This window comes from Neofelis nebulosa, chromosome 11 (assembly GCF_028018385.1).
Source record: "Neofelis nebulosa isolate mNeoNeb1 chromosome 11, mNeoNeb1.pri, whole genome shotgun sequence".
Lineage (NCBI taxonomy): Eukaryota > Metazoa > Chordata > Mammalia > Carnivora > Felidae > Neofelis > Neofelis nebulosa.
The window spans coordinates 62,489,333-62,508,946 of NC_080792.1; the positions used below are offsets into that span (position 1 = coordinate 62,489,333).

Consider the following 19,614-nt stretch of genomic DNA (forward strand, 5'->3'; position numbering starts at 1 on the left):
CTCACAACCACGAGATCATGACCTGAGGTGAAATCAAGAGTCAGATACGCTTAACTGACTGAGCTCCCCAGGTACCCCCAACAAAAAATTTTCAATACAATAGTCTTAGTAAAGGCTCCAAAATCCTATACTTCCTTAATATCCACTAGAAAAGACCATGTGGAATAGTCCTACTATGAAAAACATGGTATCACTGAATTTTGAGATCACATTTTATTTGACTTTAAATAATACGATTGAATCTGCTTAATTTGAGAGCTCCAACATAAATTTAACTGTAGTAGGGGAGAAAAATCAACAAATGAATTGCACGTATAAATTCAAGTATTTATTGAGCATTAACTCTTAAAAAAAACACTAACTTTTATACTGTAAAGAGATAAAAAGATGAAAAAGACATGCTATAGGCCCTCAGGGAGTTTAAAACATGTTTCTATGGAATGTTGAAGGCAATTATGATTTCATTTATATACATCAGAGAAACTACAGATATTCAGACACATGACATTTTAAAAACACTGTTATAAACATAAAAAACTTCTCAAAATTCTAAATATTTTGATATAATAAATCTCTAGCATTTCTTGATTTTGCATTCAAGGTTTTTACTCGTTCCAAGTGACTTCAAAGGTCCAGTATCATCCATCTATTTCCAGCAGCAAAAGCAAATCTCACTTGCTGATTTACAGGCACTACTAACTTAGTGATCAACACTGGTATCTAGCTCAGTTTTGTTTTTTGTTTTTTAATTTTTTAAACTTTTTGGAGGGGGTGCCTGGATGGCTCAGTTGGCTAAGTGTCTGATTCTTGGTTTTGGCTCAGGTCGTGATCCCAAAGTTGTGGGATCGAGCCCTGGGTCAGGGCTGTCTGTGCAGAGACTGCTTGGGATTCTCTCTTTACCTCTCTCTGCCTCTCCCCTGCTCACGTGCATGCGCTCTCTCTCAAAATAAATCAAATAAACTTAAAGAAAATAATAACAAAGAATAATTTTTTTAAGCTTACTTATTTTGAGACAGAGACCATGCAAGCAGGGAAGGGACTGAGAGAGGAACAGACAGAATCCCAAGCAGGCTCTGCACTGTCAGTACAGAGCCTGAGGTGGGTGGTGAACTGTGAGATCGTGACCTGAGCTGAGTTCAAGAGTCAGACGCTTAACCAACCAAGCCACTCAGGCACCCGTTTTCTTTCTCTATTCAAATTCTTATAATGTAATAAAATACTGGTTTTGTTTGTAAACAAAACCTAAGAAAATTAAAAGGCAGTATGAGTGATGGAGGGAAAGGGGCAGTAATGAGGGGCTCTCATTCCCAGCAGTATAGTGAACTAGATCCTTGAGCAACCTATTGCTGAGAACTACAAATGCCAGACTAAATATTTTCCAAAATACTTTTAAATGCTTTGATGAATTAGCAAGTAAGTATGGCAGATTTTAGAGGCCAAAGCTAATAGTAACTGGAGCCCAGAACACATATCTATCAGTTTGTCTTTGATGGCCTCAAGAAACACAGAAAACAGGATTCATCAAAAGGTGAATTAGAAATAAATTTTCTGAGATTCTAGTCCTTTATCGGTTATATGTGTTGCAAATAACTTTTCCCATTCCAGTACTGCTCTTTTCAGCCTCTGACTGGTTTATTTTAATGAACAAAAATTCTTAAAATACACTAATCTTTTATGATTAATGTTTTTTATGTCTTCTTTAATGTACTTTACAAAAGAAATCAAAATGGCTAATAAAGAGGTTTGACCTCATAAGTAATCAGGAAAATGCAAATTAAAGCTAGAAGGATGTAATTTTACATCTACCTAAGTTAGTGTAATAGGAAGAAAAAAAACAAACAAAACTAACCTGCAAAAAATGAATATAAAAAATTATAACCCAATATTTTCAATAGAGAATAATACGAATAAGTACTTCACAAAAAAGAAATAAAAACAGTAGTATTTAACAAAATCTGAACTAGTTCACCACTCTTTATTTCTAGAAGGAAATAATAAAATTTAAAAGTATTGGTGGAGTGCTAGGTGGCTCAGTCGGTTAAGTGACTTGATTTCAGCTCAGGTCAAGAACTCTCGGTCTCACGGTTCCTGAGATAAAGTCCAGCATCAGGGCTGTGCACTGACAGCATGGAGCCTGCTTGGGATTCCATCTCTCTCAAAATAAACTTAAAAAGAAAAAACAGTACAAGTATTGGTATGTTTGGAAATTTCTGAGTCTCAGAACTTAACTCTCTTGACTCTCAAAACTATAAGCTTCTTAAGGGCAGGAACTCTGCTGCCCTTTGCTTTGTAAATTTGCTTTGTTCAGGTATAAAAGTGACTGTACTATCCCATCTGCACCCCTCCCAAAATTGTTAAATACATAAACAACTGACAAAAAATGCATGAAACTACTAAGTTCAGTATTAATTACCTTTCTGTGTTCTGACACTAGTAGCCTTAGCTGCATTTCTATTTCATTACTTGTTACTGAAGCATCAATTGTAGATGCACATAGAGGGGGAAAGGGAGGAAGGGATGTTGTAGCTCCTGGGGCACACACAGATTTGATTGCTTCTTCACTCATGGGTTTCCATTTGGATTCATCATTCAAATCAAACACACATATTTCTACTGAGTCAGAGGGCTGACAATTTCCCAGGAACATCTGATGATTGAAAACACAACCAATTGTTCGATATGGGTACAATGGCTTGGGCTGTTCAGCAACTGGAGATTCATCAGGATTGACAGGTTTGTGGATATACCTAAAAGAAGTAAATCATAATTTTATATAATAAGAACTTAAAAATTAAGAAGGCAGCATCTTATTGAGAAAGAAAATTATTTGAACACTTAAGGCCATAACTATTTCCCAAGACTAGAGTTTAATATTTGTTTTTCCTTCTTATATTTCTACATTTACTCTATCTACAGTAATTGTATGGCACACAGTATGATATAAAAATCAACTCCACTCGGGGGGCACTTGGTGGCTCAGTTGGCTAAGCATTTGACTTTGGCTCAGGTCATGATTTCACGGTTCGTAAGTTCCAGCCTCGCATCAGGCTCTGTGCTGACAGCTCAGAGCCTGGAGCTTGCTTCAGATTCTGTGTGTCCCTCTCTCTCTGCCCCTTCCCCACTCCTGCTCTGTCTCTCTCTCTCAAAAATAAATAATAAACATTAAAAAAATTTTTTTTAATCAACTCTACTTTAACATGAGAATATATTCTATGTATAATCATTAAGATCAAAAACATTCATCTCAGATAATACAATTAAAATAATTTAGCTACATATTATTAGGCATAACTAACCAAAATGATTATCAACCAGGGAAAAATTCAGAAAAAGAAGAAGATGGCCCAGGGCTGAGCCTTTAAGAACTCCAACATTTAAAGACAAGATAAAGGAAAATTGAGAATAGCCAGACAGGAATAATGAAAACTGAAAGTGCTATGGGGAAGTTAAGGAAAGAAATGATCCTAGCAAGGAGGAAGCACTGAACTCTAAAAAATATGATGACAGAAAAACTAAAAAAAAAGTGTACAGTGGATTTACCAATGTGGAGTTGGTGACATCAAATTTTCAAAAGAAATCATGATTTACAACCTGAGCTTATTTTTAGGCTTGGGGAAAAACATCAGAAAAAGAGTATCCCAATTACACAATTGAAAGTAAAATGTAATTTTTTTTTTTTTTTTTTTTTACCAAAATCATGTTGGTAAAGAATATTCTAGGTATATGAATTTTCTTCAAATTTAACAGCTTTTTAACTATAGTAATTTTTTACATAGTCATCAAAAAGGATCCAATAATAAAAATTATCGGTATAGGCCTTTGGGTACCACCAATATCAACAAAGAACTTATAATTTAAAACATATGCATCTTCATTTTAATATCCTTGTAAGCTGAGTTGACAAACCTGTGTCCCGTTAAACTCTCCCAAAAAGTGACAGTTCCATCAGTTCCACAGGTCATAACCCATGCATGAGGTATTCCTTTTGCCTTAGTCCCAACACACACAAAGGCTTCTAATCCATATCCAAGAAGAAGACTGCACAGAAGATTAGCATGATCTTCACAGTCACCCTAGAAAATGAAATGAATTTAAGTATTTATTCCTTCACATTGTTTCCTCATCAAATATTCAAATACGAAATTATAATAAAAGGGAATATTAATTTTTTCACTTTTAATCATAAGTCTAGTGTTAAGCTGAAACAATGGTGGGGGGGACAAAATACACTAATTTTAGAAGATCCTAAATTATTTTACACAGTCAGTGCTCACAAACCTGATAGTCATAACATGTATACTTTAAGAGAGGGCTTTCAGGGTGCCTGCCTGGGTGGCTCAGCAGGTTAAGCGTCTGACTTCAGCTCAGGTCATGATCTCATGGTTCATGGTTCATGGTTCAGAAGTCTGAGCCCCACATTGGGCTCTGTGCTGACAGTTCAGAGCCTGAAGCCCACTTTGGATTCTGTGTCTCCCTCTCTCTTTGTCCCTCCCCTGCTCGCCCTCTGTCTCTCTAAAATAAATAAACACTAAAAAAAAATTTTTTTTTAAAAAGAGAGCATTCATATCAAAAGTTTATAAAAACTCATAAAACATAGATAGAAATGCAGCAAGATTTTAAAGATGATTAGCTAAAGGACATGAACAGACAAGATGACAAATGATACACTGAGAAATGTAAATACATGGGAAAATACTCAAAACAATGAGTTACAGTATCCATATGTAATCATCTTAAGGCAATAAATACTAGGAAAAATGAGAGAACAAAATGCCAACAGTGGCAATAATTATGGTAGATTATATATAATTTTCCCTTCTATTTTCTAAATTTTCTTTGACAATGTTTTATTACTTTCAAATCTTAAAAATGTTATGAAAACCACAAAAATAGAATATATCTTATATTCTATAAAAAAATCAAAATATTAAACAGTAAGGATGCAATTATATTAAGATATGTATTTAAGTGTAGGACTGTGGGTAATTAATATACAAAAGCAAAAATAACAAGTTCAGGGTTAGCATGGGGGATGATTTCTTTCCCCCCAAATTTTGTATTAGTGGCTCTGCACTGATTTTTTTTTAATGTTTATTTATTTTTTGAAAAAGAGAGAGAGAGAGAGAGAGAGAGACAGAGAGAGAGAGAGACAGAGTGTGAGTGGGGGAGGGGCAGAGAGAGAGAGAGAGAGGGAGACACAGAATCCAAAGCAGGCTCCAGGCTCCGAGTGTCAGCACAGAGCCTAACGTGGGGCTTGAACTCACAAGCTGTGAGATCATGACCTGAGCCGAAGTCAGCGGCTCAACCAACTGAGCCACCCAGGTGCCCGTGCACTGCTGTTTTTTTAATTAACTATACTAAAACCAATAGCATTTTAAAATCATTAATTGACTTTTGAAAAATATAATATCCAACCTTTTACACCCAATTTCTATACTGAGATTTTATAGTTTAAAAATTTCAAAGGAAAAATAATACTCCCAAAGGTATTCAATGAAAAATTTACTCACAAGAACATCAAAAAATTGGAAGCAAGCCTACTGTAGCCAAGAGAAACAATTCCTACAATGGCAAAATAGTTAAGTAGATTTTGTATGTCAACTAAAGAAAACCTTATACGAACAACCATTTTAAAATGGAGATCATAAAAATTATAGCAACACATGGAAAAATGTTCATAGCATAATGTTAAATTATAAAGTAGGGCACAAAATTTTATTTATATCTCAATTATAATTATAGAAAGAATGATAAATACACAGGAGAAAAATATAAAAATACAAGAAGAAATGAAAAACCGGCAATAGAATTATATGTGAAATTGCACCTTTACTCTTGTAATGCTATTTGTGCAAGAATAACTTTTTCAATAATTTTCAAGATTCTAATTTTAAGATATTCTTTCTCTTTAAACAAACTAAGGTGAACATAATAGTGAATCAAAGGGATGATTATTTACTTTGCAAAAGCATTTTTTACATAATAATTTTAAATATGTACCATTCCTACTATATTTGAAGTTAAAAAGCTAAAATCCATAAACACAACTTTTGGAAACCACAGCTTGAGAATAAATCAAAATAAATTTTTTTATAATGTTTAAGTTTTCAATTGTTTTTAAGGTAAAATTCTTCTGACAAATCAATCTCTATTCTAAATAGGTTCTACTGGATAAGCTTTGCCTTGTGAATGAATACTCATACTATTTATACAACCTCAAACTAAACAAAATTATTTCAAAACAATAAAGAAATTTCTTTTCTTCTGTTTTGGTAGAACTGGAATGCTAAAGATGCTCTTATTTTTATATTATCAAAATTTTTAGAACACAGATTAGGAAATATCACACACAATCTATAAAATTAGTTTACTGAAATCAATTCATTTAACATCAACAAACTTACATAATTTTTTAAAATAAAAATCAACAATGTGTCTTTTTAAAAAAAAAATTGTAATGTTTACTTTTGAGAAAGAGAGAGACACACACAGCATGAGTGGGGGAGGGGCAGAGAGAGAGGAAGACACAGAATCAGAAGCAAGCTCCAGGCTCCATGCTGTCAGAACAGAGCCCAACGTCAGATTTGAACCCATGAACTGCGAGATCATGACCTGAGATGAACTCAGACGCTCAACTGACTAAGCCACACAGAAACCCCTACACAAATTCTTTTTTTTTTTTTTTAATTTTTTTTTTTTTCAACGTTTATTTATTTTTGGGACAGAGAGAGACAGAGCATGAACGGGGGAGGGGCAGAGAGAGAGGGAGACACAGAATCGGAAACAGGCTCCAGGCTCTGAGCCATCAGCCCAGAGCCTGACGCGGGGCTCGAACTCACGGACCGTGAGATCGTGACCTGGCTGAAGTCGGACGCTTAACCGACTGCGCCACCCAGGCGCCCCCACAAATTCTTAAATATATACTTATATTTGAAACTAAACACAATACCATGCAATCCAAGACTTTTTTCCATATTCACTTTGTACTGCCATTTTCTCTTTTAAAAAAATGTATCATCTAAGTAGATTTTAACACATGAATAGTACTAGAAAGACCGCTGTTCTGGTCCCAGCGCCATCTCTAATTCACTGTTTAATTTACCTCTATATCTTAATTTCTGACACTATACTACTTGTCTCTACCTCACAAAAATCATATTACACTAAATAAGAAGCTATACAAGAAAATAAAGATGCCAAGGTTTTTCTTTATGTATTGAAAACAAAAGATTCTGACTAGTTCAAACGGACAATATATCCATTTTTCTAAGTTAATTATTTTCAAATGCAATAAATTCACATAACGAAGATGTACTGGTTTTCAATTCTATTACATATGTAGGATACCTTGTTTCTACAGAGAAAGGCCAGCAGAGTGCACCACTGTTCCTGTTTACCTCCTCCTCCAATAACCGGGGCTCTTTCATAACCAAGGACATTAACAAATCTTGCTGCTTGCCTTGGAGTATCCAAAAGCCTCCCAGCTCGAAGTGGTTTAATATAGGAACAGACTGGTCTATTTATCCCATTTTCATCCTGGGGGAAGAGAGGAAAACACTGTAATGACAGATTAATCATCCCCAATTTTAACACTTTCTTAGAACATATTAATGTGGGATAAAAGAATTCTGGATACCACCACTTATTGAATGCTGTGCATGTAATTTTTCTTTTAGTCCTCTTAACATCTCTTACTGTTTTCATTTTATAAATGAAGAAACTGAAGCTACAGGTGTTATGGAATAGAGCTGGGATTTAAACCCTAAGCTGTCTGACTCCAAAGCTTGTGACAATAAGAACTTGAACTCTCGTGATTCAGCAATCTCACTAATGGATATATATCTGAAGCAACTGAAATCAGTATCTCAAAGAGATATCTGCACATCCATGTTCATTGCAGCATCACTCACAATATCCAAGGTATGGAAACAACTGAAATTTCCTTTAATGGATGAATTAGTAAAGAAAATGTGATATTACATATACAACAGAGTATCATTCAGCTATAAAAAAGGAGATCCTGCCATTTATGACAACATGGACATATCTGAAGAGTATTATGCCAAATGAAATAAGCCAAACAGAGAAAGACAAATCTTGTATGGTGATTGTCACTTACATGTAGAACCTTAAAACAAAACAAAACAAATCAAAGGTTCATTTCAAGAAATAGAGAATAGAATGGTTGGGAAGAGGGAGGGGTAGGGGAGATGTAGGCTAAAGGGTACAAATTTTTAGTTACAAGAAGAGTAAGTTCTGACGATCTAATGTACAGCATGATGAGTAGTTAATACAGTAAACTTGAACGTTGCTGAGAATAGACCTTATGCATCCTCACTGCACAAAAGAAGAGTTAACTATGTGAGGTGATGGATATGTTCATTATCTTAATTTTGGTAGTAATTCCACAACATATATGTATATCAAGTCATTATGTCATGCACTTTAAATATATACAATTATATGCGTCAAGTATCCTTCAATAAAACTAAAAAAAAAGAAAAAAAAAAAGAACTCCTCTGAAAACAGAATAGGCAAGTGGGCAGGGGATGGAGAGGGGCTCTAAGCCAAACTATCCTTTCATATTATCATACAGGATTTAATACTATGTATTCAAACAATAGCTTTTCTGATTTACTGACACAACAACAAATTATCATAGCTCATTTTGTTTGTTTCCATTACACTTGGAGATCCACAGGAAACAATGATTTGTTAACCAAGTCAACAAAGCAGAGTTTTGAAAATCGTTTTAGAAAAACATCTTACATTTCAAATACAGAATATATCCTAGGAGTTGAGCTAAAGAGCTAGAGTGCATACAAAAGTCTCTGATGACTGTCTACCACTATGCTTTTAGAGTTAATATTATAAAAGCCCACATTTCCCTTACTTCTTGATTACTGAGATGACAAAGTCAAAGGTCTACTTTCTATTCAAAATTCAAAGACAACACTCTCTATTATGGCAAGGCTCCTCAGAAATAAGACCTAACTCAGCCAACAGAAACATCATCTGTTTGAATTATCAGAACTATAGATGTCTTTTCTACACCACAAAAACATCACTTCTCCAATATAATCTCATACTTTAGCAATAAAAAAAAAATCCTATCATTTTCATTTAATTATAATGAGAAAGTCCATGAATTCTTATATGATGCAGAGCAAAATGTTATGATTTCACTCACAAGTATGGTCCTCAACTCTAAAAGGCACTGATTTTTTTCCCTGTCCTCTCCCACCCCACTGTACCGCCTGGCTCAAACACATCCATGGTAGTCTCTAAGTCTCCATCTCCCCCATGCTATCTTAGGAATCAGAAAGAGACAGAATGAAGGGATCAGTTGAAACAAAACAAAACCTCAAATAGAATGAAGAACCAAAGACAGATAAGGAAAATAAGGAAGAGAGACAGGAAAAGGAAGGAGATTTAAGCATAGGGTATTTCAAGGTACTCATTTTTTTTTAATGTTTATTTATTTTGAGAGAGAGAACAAGCGTGCACGTGGGGGTGGGGGGGGGCACAGAGAGTGGAGACAGAGAGACAGAGAATCCTAAGCAGGCTCTGTACTGTCAGCACAGAGCCCCACATGGGACTCAATCCCACAAACCCTGAGATCATGACCTGAGCCAAAACTAAGAGTCTGACTCTCAACTAAATGAGCCACCCAGGCACCCCACAAGGTACTCATTTTTAAAACAGAAAATCATGATTCTAATTTTAGAGACAAGTAGAAAACTACTTGGATTTCTTTTACGTTAACTCATTAACTCAGTATTATTGTTAATCTAGTGTAGTATGAGAATATTAAGTCCTGAAATCACAATCTCAACATTAAAAAGATAATCTCAATCCTCAAGTGATTTATAACATTTTCCTAAAATTTAATGGCCTCAAAGATCAACTTCTATAACTTTTTAAAAATTTCTTGCACTAGAAAATTTAAAAGCTATGATTAAGTGAATTACTATTGTACTGTAGCAAAACAAGCAAGGGAGGGAGAAAAAGTACAATGATTATTAAATGTAATGACTCTGAGGATTCCATAGATGTTTGGTTAGGATAAAGGTAATTAACTGAGTAAGCCATTTAGTCCTATTCTTACAACTCCACTAATAGGGAAGGCATGAGCACCTAAAAAGTGGATGCATTTGCCCTAAATCAATCATCAATAGTAGCAGCTTAGAATACAAATATATCCTATGTTTCATTACAGCAATATTTCCTATAAATGTCCCCATAAACTAAATGTCTTGAAAATTTCAATATTTCAGCTTCTAAACCTGCACTGTCCACTAAGAATTAAGAATTTCCACTAAGAATGCCACCAACCCTATGTGGCTATTTAAATTTTAATTAAAATTAAGTAAGATTTAAAATTCAGTTCTTGGGGCGCCTGGGTGGTTCAGTCGGTTAGGCGTCCGACTTTGGCTCAGGTCGTGATCTCGCGGTCTGTGAGTTCGAGCCCCACGTCGGGCTCTGAGCTCAGAGCCTGGAGCCTGTTTCGGATTCTCTGTCTCCCTCTCTCTGACCCTCCCCCGTTCATGCTCTGTCTCTCTCTGTCTCAAAAATAAACAAAAACATTAAAAAAAAAAAAAAAAAAAAAAAAAAAAAAAAAATTCAGTTCTTTATTGCATCGACCACATTCTGCATGCTCAATAGCACAATGGCTACCATACTGGACAGCAGAGAACATTTCCATCACTCCAGAAGGATAGTACTGTTATAAACTATTTCTTCTTGTGTCTGAAAGCAATGGAAATTCATTTTCAGACCATGCATAATTTAATATTATATATTATGTTATATATAAATATAATTTAATTATATTATATAATAATATTCTTTTGTTTAAAACTATAGTTTTTGTGATTGGATTGACTGCCTTAAATAACTGGTGCTCCTTAATTTCCTATCTAATCAAATATAGAAAGCAGCAGCAAAAAACACTTCTGGGGAATAGCAGTAAGATAAACAGTTTATTTACTCTCTCTATATAGAGAGAGGTGGTCCCATCAAACTAAAAAAGCACTAGGCAAAAGTGCAACTTAATAAAGTCTCCAAGACTGAGTTGCTGTTTGATCTTAGGAAAGATTCTTCACTCCTTTATCCCTTATACTGCTTATTTTTACAAAAGTGGCAATGCCTGACAAATTGACAGTCTCATATGGTTACCATGAAACTAATGACCTACGTGGTTCAAATATTCTTACAATGAATTTTAAGAGATGAGAACTTGTTTAAGTAATATTTTCTGCATGAAAATCCCCATTCCCTGATTTGCTTAACTGCATATCTCAACCTCTTCCTCCTCCTCTTTCATTTGTCATTTCTTTGATCCACTTCCTCACCCACCCAGTCTTCTTCTGGTCCCAGATTCCACACGGCAATGAATCTCACCTCGGACTAAATAGACAGTAAAGAGCCAGTTATATTTTGACTGGTTTCTCTCCACCCCATCCTGACGTCACTGCCACCTCACCTGCCCAAACAATGTACAGACAATGCGATCAGAAAGTGAGAAACCTTTTCCCTCATTTCCACCACTCTCATCAACTAGGCTCTCCCATTCCTAAGCTCCTCATCTAGAAATTGAACCACTCTTAGCCCATCCCAGGGTAAAGCTAGACAAATGCACAGGATTTGAGATATGTTACTCAAAATAACACCATACTATACTCATATAAAAGCATCTATAAAACACTGAATACATATAAAACATTTGAATGGTTCCTCAGAATTACACAAATTAAGGATCTGATCATAAATTTTATGCTGATTTGTTAATGAGAGAAAATGGGCATGGGATACAAGAAAAAAGAGGCAGAGATATATAATTGAAATGATGCAGTTAAATATGACTAGTCACTGGCTCAGATGTATTGGCTAAATAGAATTATTACATGTAACACTGTCTTTAAAAAAATACCCTAACAACATATATGTCTAAGCATATATGCCCAAAGCCCCAATTCTGCACATGAAAACTAATACCACAAAGTATCCTAGTAGTTAATCATTTAGTACTAAGTATCAGTCAGGGACACACTCCAAGTTAAACAAAATGGGTTTTCATCTGTTTTAAATCAAATACATTAAAAAAGGTTTTAAAAAGGAATTGAAAATGAAAACCAAATTAAAACAAAGATTATGTTATTCACCTACTTAGTAAAAGAGAGTATCACAAAATCAGCATTCTATTTTTACAAATAAACTTCCATTTGTCTGGAATAAATACATTTTACAAATTCAACTTTATAACATATATGAAATTTACATACATGAAATTTACATATATATGAAATTTACATATACAACAGTAAATCTCAAATACAGATGTGAACCTTTCCCAGTGCAATTTACAAACCTGTGCAAAAATCTTAACCAGCCGGGAGTTGTGTGAGGGTCGAATCTGCAAATATTCTCTCCACCACTGCTTAGCATATACAAGAAATAATCGTTCTTTCTCTGCAGTTTTCTGACGTTCCAAAGCAAGCTTGAAATTTAAAAAATATATTTTTTCAATTTCTATTTCTTCTCCTTAATTAAATACTGTAACAATTCTACATACTGCTCCCCATCTCTACCACTACCCTAATCTAAACCACCATCATCGTCATCATTTGTAAGAGCCCCTGACTTCCCAGTTTAATTTTTCTTTGAGAGAGAGCATGTGCATGTGCACATACACACACGTGTGTGTACAGCTGGGAGGGGTAGAGAGAGAAGGAGAGAGAATTCCAAGTCAGTGTAGAGCCCGACGCGGGGCTCCATCTCAAGTATGAGATGACCTGAGCCAAAACCAAGAGTTGGCACTCAACTGAGCCACCCAGAAGCCCCTGACTTCCCTGTTTCTGCATATCCTCTCTACAATCTGGTCTACATATATTAGTCAGTGATCTTTTTTCTCCCAAGACAAAATTTTTTTAATAATCATATTGTCATTCTCTTGCTTAAAACTAATAAATGATAATTTTCTAAGAAAGCACTGTCTAGGATCAACAGGTAAATATACAACTACGAAAACAAATACACAAAGAAAAGAAATTCAGAATTATTTACCTGTGTGTTCACTACTTCTTGAGATAATGTTTGATTGAGTGGTGGGTACATCTCAAGTTTTATATTTAAAATTCCCACAGAAACTTTTGATTCTGTGCCTATAAATATAAATATTTAGAACTTCAGAGGTTTCAAGACTATGTATACTTAGTCAACCAAAGTCCAACCAAAATAATTTTAAGAATTTTGTGTTTCCACTTACATGAAATAGGTAATATTCAACATCACCTTTAATATTCATATTATTTAAGCCAGATCAAATTAGTTTTTATTTTTCACAAAGGCCTTTATCTAATTATAAGATTACCTATTTTCTGACCTTCCTAATCACATTTTAAGGGACTTTTGGGATCTAATTGATTTGGGATTCTTAATTTTTAATCTCATTAAATGTATGTCAACCACATTTACATTAAAAACAAAGTCAAAACAACTGTTAAAATCTCTCTCAGAAAATATTTATACTCTTTGTCATCCAAAGTAATTCCCATTTATTTCTTCCCATTTTTCACATCACATGTGAGTACAAATTTTCAATCCTTGCTTGGATTTAAGGAATCAGAAAACAAATACACTTTATACCAGAACTATTTACTATTTCACTGGTGAATCACTTGTTTCTTGGTCATTATTATGATAATCATGTTAGGCCTATATTTGAAGACAAATAATGGGTATCTCTTTTGAAAATAAATATCCCACATAATTTTTTTTCCCCTACTTTCTATTTAAGGAAAAACACATTCTGGGTCTGACTTACCAAAATCTAAAGTACTAAAGCTATACTGTCCACAAGCCAGGTTTGATTCTGTGACTTAGTTTCAATACCAAACTAATTCCCTTACAGGTTATGCATAAAATACTGGCAGTTTCATTTTGTTTTTCACTGTTATTAGCAAATACAGTATGTATTACACATCAAGAAGTATGAAAGAGTCCAAGGAGACAATGGTAAGACAGGTACCACCTCTGTCCTCAAAGAGTACTATTCACTCACTGATCCTGTCAATGAGCAAGTTAACACCTCTTTGAGTCCCACATTCCCACATGTAATCGGATGGAAGAATATCAACTCCACATCTGAATTACTGCTGTAGGAAGACACTAGTACTAATGGGGATGCACTGAACATTGGAGTGTGCTGAACTATAAGATTTTTGCGTATGCATACATGCATGTGTGTGAAAAATCTTAATTTTCTTTACAGCCTTACATATTATCAGATCGATATGGAGAGGAGAAAAAAGCTATCAAAATTTCTCTATTCATTTCCCATAAAAATTTTTTTCCTTAAGACAAGGTCAGATTGACTGTGAAGTTCTATAGTCATAGCACACTTCAAGACATTTCCTAAGACTATAATACTGGAGTCCAACTGTAATTCTAATGAAATTTTTACATGTTTCCTTCTTGGGTTATAAAGGCATTCAGAAAACATAAAATGTATTTACAAACAAACTGGTTACAAAAAGGTAACAGTGATTAGTTATCATACCTACACCCATAAGTTCCACAGTAAGACTGGTCACTCCATTTTCTGAGCCCAAAACTGATCGCCATTCAAGAAAATAGGATGCTACTAAAGTAGTCTCACCAAATATGTCTGTTTTGATTAGCACCATATGAACTGGATCGCTTATTGATAACATTGTTGTTGAATCAGCCATTCTAGTTCCATCACCTGGCAACATAAACCAAACAAATGCACCACATTACATATTCCATTATGGTCAACGTAGAACAGTTCTATTGCAAAGAATACTAATAATAAGCTTACATATAACCAAATGAAATAATTCAGTAATGCCTCAGAAAGTATGCAACAAATTATAAAAAAAGTACTATCCCAAATTTGTCACTAACTTTTGAGAAAACTAGAATAATTGTGATGAGTCATCTAGTTACTCAATGCATATCAGGGTTTTTCATCCCTAAGAGATAAGTCTGTTCTTTAAAAGTACTTAACTAGGGACGCCTGGGTGGCTCAGTTAGTTGAGCGTCCAACTCTTGATATCAGTTTGGGTCATGATCTCTCAGTTCATGAATTTGCGGCCCACATCAAGCTCTGCATTCACAGCACAGAGCCTGCTTGGGATTCTGTCTGCCTTTCTCTCTGCCCCACTCCTGTGTGCACACACACACTCTCTCTCTCAAAAATAAATAAGATAAACTTAAAAAAAAATAAAAAGCACTTAACTAAAATCTACCATAATAAAAAGCCTTCAAATATGTCAACATTAACCCCTAAACTACCTTTATCCCTAAACCTCCAGAAATAATCACTGTATTATCTACACAAAACTGAAAGATTGGCACCTTGGAGCCAGCACGTGAAGCCATTAACAGCCTAATTAAGGCAACATTTTTCACGAGGGGAAAAAAATTTTTTTCGTAGTGTATTAACCATCTTAGGTAATCTAAAATTCTAAAGGTATAATTCTGTAACTTTGCTAAGTTTGCTAACCAAAACATAAAATACATTTACAGAAGCTATGTAAAATAATTATAAGAATCAACTATCACAACTTTAAAATTATGAGAATTATAGATTCCCATCTAAACTTTTTTTATTTTTGAAAGTTATGTAACATCATAAATCTAGCCATCTTTTATAAATGAGTAGAATCATGACTCATCCTCCAATATATCCTCAGCACTTGCCTAGTATTGTATAATGCACCGAATAGGCATTTAAGTGTTTATTACAAAAGAAGCAACCATTAAAGCAGTAAAAAAATAATCTTCAAGGAAAACTAAGTAGAAAATAAAGTAAGAAGGCAGGTGGAAGTAGATTTTATAAAAAAAAGGGGAGAAAAAAACACCTAGGGAGATTTACTCATTTTAAATCTCTCATTACAGCAAAAGTCTTATGGTTGTTCTGCAATAAAACCTAACAAAGATTTACTCAATTAAATGACAAGTTATTATTGCTTCTTACCCAAGCTTTCTCTGTGTACTTCAAGTAAAAAGCCATCATGAAAATCTGGTTCACAGGCACATGGAACAGGTTTAGAACGAAAACGTTGGTTTCGAAAATGTAAACATAAAGTAAAGGTTGAACAAACTTGTCCCGGTAAAGGCTCAGGTTCTTGTAGATGTTCCAAGAAAGCTTTTCCACCCAAAACCTGAAGGTAAAGATACCTCCGTGTTGGATCAATATTAGCTGTAAAGTGTAGCAATATATATGAGGAAACTGCCAAATAACTTAAGGAATGTGATCAAGACAATAGGAAATAATAACTTGACAGAAATAAAATCAAAGACTAAATAAAAAAAAGTAACACATTTACTGTATACCAGGACCATTTGCAACCAGGGAAGAATAGATACATAATAAAATATTTTTATCTGAGTTTATATGCTGGCTACTCTCTCCCAGCTAGAAAGGAGTCAGAGCCAATGCTTAAGAAATCTACTTTTTAGTTGCTTATCCAACACTCCTTCACCTCCACAAACTCAGACAAATATCAGCTCAGCAAGTATACTTGTTAAGTAATTACCATTAAAAGACTGTACAGTGTTTATAAAATACATTAAAACATGAGCAACAGGTGATCCTGTTTTTGCTTCCACTCTGCTACATGTTAAATCTCTACTGACATAATACACACTTCATGCAAAACAGAATCTAAGTTTTTTTGGATGATTAATCATAAAAATATTAGTATTTCATTCCAGAAAGAAAAAATGTTTTCTATCAAATACCAAACACTACAGCACATCAATATGTAGTACTATCCAAAATGAAATCAATGTTAAAAAGAAATACACATACTTTTTTTTAACAAGGTTGATTGTCTATCAGTGAAACAAACAGGTTGTTTTGGAGAGGAAGGGAGTTCTTGATCAACACTGTCCTAGAAAGGCAGAAAAAAATGAAAACAAATTAGAAAACAAAAAATATAACTAAGCAAGGGAATGGCAACAATGGAACTAAGTAAATAGTATAAAGCCCCCTCAAGGAAACTTTTCCCAGCCTAATTAAATAATCACATAATTAAAATAATGAAAAGTCTGCAAAAAAGGTGGTGTTACTGGTCACTCCTAAAGTTTGATAAGTAATTAAACAGCCTTCAACCAATGTCCACAGAATGCTAAAAACAAATTCTTAAACAAGGGTAAACTTTTTCTAAACCTAACATTTGCCTTATGATTCCACCATGAACTAATTTTAACAAGGAAATGACATTCACATAGCAGAAGCTGTTACTGGGTCAATTTTTAAACAAATGGGTTAATAAACCTCAAAAACCAAAAAAAGAGGCTGTATTAAAAAATTATTCCCTGATGTATTATGCAGTCTATCCAATTTTTACATTATAATACCCAGATATTGAGGTCACAGTTTCTCATTATTGCCTCATTTTCAAAAGGCCTACTTACTAATTTGTGCACTGAGAGACTATCATCCCATTACTGACCTATTTGTATGAAGAGATTTGAAGGTTCTTATGCAATCATTTTTTTAAAGAAATCGATAATTTGTTAATCACAATGGAGTTCCAAAAGAATGTATTAAAAAAATATGCCTAATCAAAAACGTTATAGAACAATACTAGTGAAAAAGAACTAGGTTATGGTGACCTAATTTAACTAAAATATGTATACTTAAAGTTACAGAACTAGAGAATAACAACAGAAAATTCTGTAGAGAGAGCAATATGGTATGTAACTCCAATCTCACTGATACATAATCCTACTTGCTACTTTTCAAGGGTAGAGTTAGCTTATATTTGAAGTAAAGATAGTATTAGGTAAAATGATCTTATTCATTTTTTTAACATTTTATTTCATTTATTTAATGTTTTAAAGTTTATTTAAAGATTTTACTTTTTAAGAAATCTCTATACCCAATGTGAGACTCCAAACCACAAGAGTTGCATGCTCTACCGACTGAGCCAGCCAGCCACTCCCAAATTGTCTCATTTTAAAGTGGTTTTCCTAAAAAGAGGCCCCAAATATGGACCCTATAAGTGGCATTAAGCATGAGAACATACTCTCAAAATCTTTTCCCTAAAAGATTACTCACAGTAACAAAATTAAGTTCTTTCATCACATCATCAATGATTCCCCGACGTCTAAGGGCTTTGATCAAATCTTCAGTTGATAACTGTTGTTGATCAGGTGCCAATTCTTCCCGTATTGTCTCAGCAAGGATTTCTCTTATTCTCCCATGGACATCCATCTACGTAGAAAACTTGAATTACCATTTACATTACAAAGTCATCAAACATTGCCAATCAGCTAATTTCTTTCTAAAACACCCAAAGGAAAAAAAAAAATGATGGGAGAGTAGATAGATAAAATTCAGGAAGGCTTCTCAAGATAATAGTAAATGTAAAATTGTTACCAGAATTCAATAAGAATAAAGGTTAAGATTTTTAAAAGGAAGAAAACCAAAAAAAAAATTTAGGATGATTTTTTTTTTTTTAGTACAAATTCTAGGAATAATTTCTGCTGGTTATCTGCTACCTTTGTTATCAGTTCCCCACAAATAACACTCAACCAAAGCAGACCTTTTGAAAGAGAATTGTTGTATAATAAAAAGAATACAAACCTGGAGAAGCTCAAAGTCTGCTTATTAGACGTGACCCTGAGTTAACTTACTCACCCTTTATGAATCTGGAAAAAAATAATGCCCTGCCAAGACCATATTGTGAGGCTTAGCCAAAAAATGCTGAACACTGAGCAGAAAGCCTGGCAAGTGTACAATAAACCGTAGCTTTTATTATTTCAGATTACTGCATTCAGTTGAGCAGCTCAACAATGTTCTCCTTGAGCTTCGAAACATCACAAACGCTTTTCGTTGCAAGTCCTTCAGTAACTTCCCTTTCATGACTTCTTTAAGAATTGCTAATTTGGTTCAACTTGAAAGAAACAAGTTTCACCCTTAAAGTAATTCCAATTCCAGACCTCTGAATATACACCTGCTCCAAACACAACTTGTACTCGATCTGATCTCCAGAAACCGCGGGATGAATGCTTCGTTCTCACAGCTGTGCTATCACTCTCCCACGTTCCGTCACCTCAAACTCACTAGCACTTGCCGGCATTGTTGTCTTTCGGCGAGGCTAGAGAGCGGCCCCGGCTGGACACCCGGAGACGGCCCAGCCGTGCTCTGCGCCCCAGAGCCTGCGCTCGTGTCCCCGGCAAACAGGCGCCGCCGTCGGTCGGGCCTCGGGATGCCAGGTCGGGCGCTGAGGACCAAAGGCGGGCGGAGAGGCCCGGTCTCGCCCGGCGCCCGCGGCCCTCACCTTGCTCAGCTGCTGGTGGATGAGCTGCTTCAGCTCCGAGGCTTTCTCCGGAGGCAGCGACATGCTGGGGCCAGCGCCTCACCGCGCTTCTCCCCGCCTCGGGCGCTCCCCGGCCAGCCCCGGAGTGCCAGACGCGGCTGAGCAGAGCCGGCGTGACCGCCGGCCTCGCGCAGCTCCCGGGGGGCGCGACGCCGCGTCAGGCCGGGCTGGGAGGGAGCCGAGGCGGCGGCTGCGGCTCTCAACTGTTGCTTTCAAACGGCGCGGACTACCAAGCCTCGGGCTGCCCCCAGCCCTG

At 35.3% G+C, this 19,614-nt stretch overlaps 1 protein-coding gene across 5 annotated transcripts in view; it reads right to left on the bottom strand.

Annotated features, from left to right (window-relative positions):
• The window catches only part of CEP76 (centrosomal protein 76), a 33,888-nt gene extending 14,352 nt beyond the window's left edge, over positions 1–19,536 (bottom strand). For 3 of the 5 annotated variants that reach the window (XM_058692782.1, XM_058692781.1, XM_058692780.1), the window contains exons 1-10: positions 19,320–19,536; positions 18,095–18,250; positions 16,841–16,922; positions 16,004–16,228; positions 14,561–14,746; positions 13,066–13,163; positions 12,371–12,499; positions 7,348–7,536; positions 3,907–4,073; positions 2,414–2,747 (exon numbers count right to left, since the gene is read on the bottom strand). In XM_058692782.1, coding sequence (XP_058548765.1) covers positions 2,414–2,747; positions 3,907–4,073; positions 7,348–7,536; positions 12,371–12,499; positions 13,066–13,163; positions 14,561–14,746; positions 16,004–16,228; positions 16,841–16,922; positions 18,095–18,250; positions 19,320–19,382 — 1,629 coding nt within the window. In that variant the 5' untranslated portion in view covers positions 19,383–19,536. Of the gene's footprint in view, positions 1–2,413; positions 2,748–3,906; positions 4,074–7,347; positions 7,537–12,370; positions 12,500–13,065; positions 13,164–14,560; positions 14,747–16,003; positions 16,229–16,840; positions 16,923–18,094; positions 18,251–18,622; positions 19,266–19,319 lie in introns of those variants that run through there. The other 2 variants (XM_058692783.1, XM_058692784.1) reach the window with 2 other exon arrangements.
• Positions 19,537–19,614: the final 78 nt, after the last annotated feature.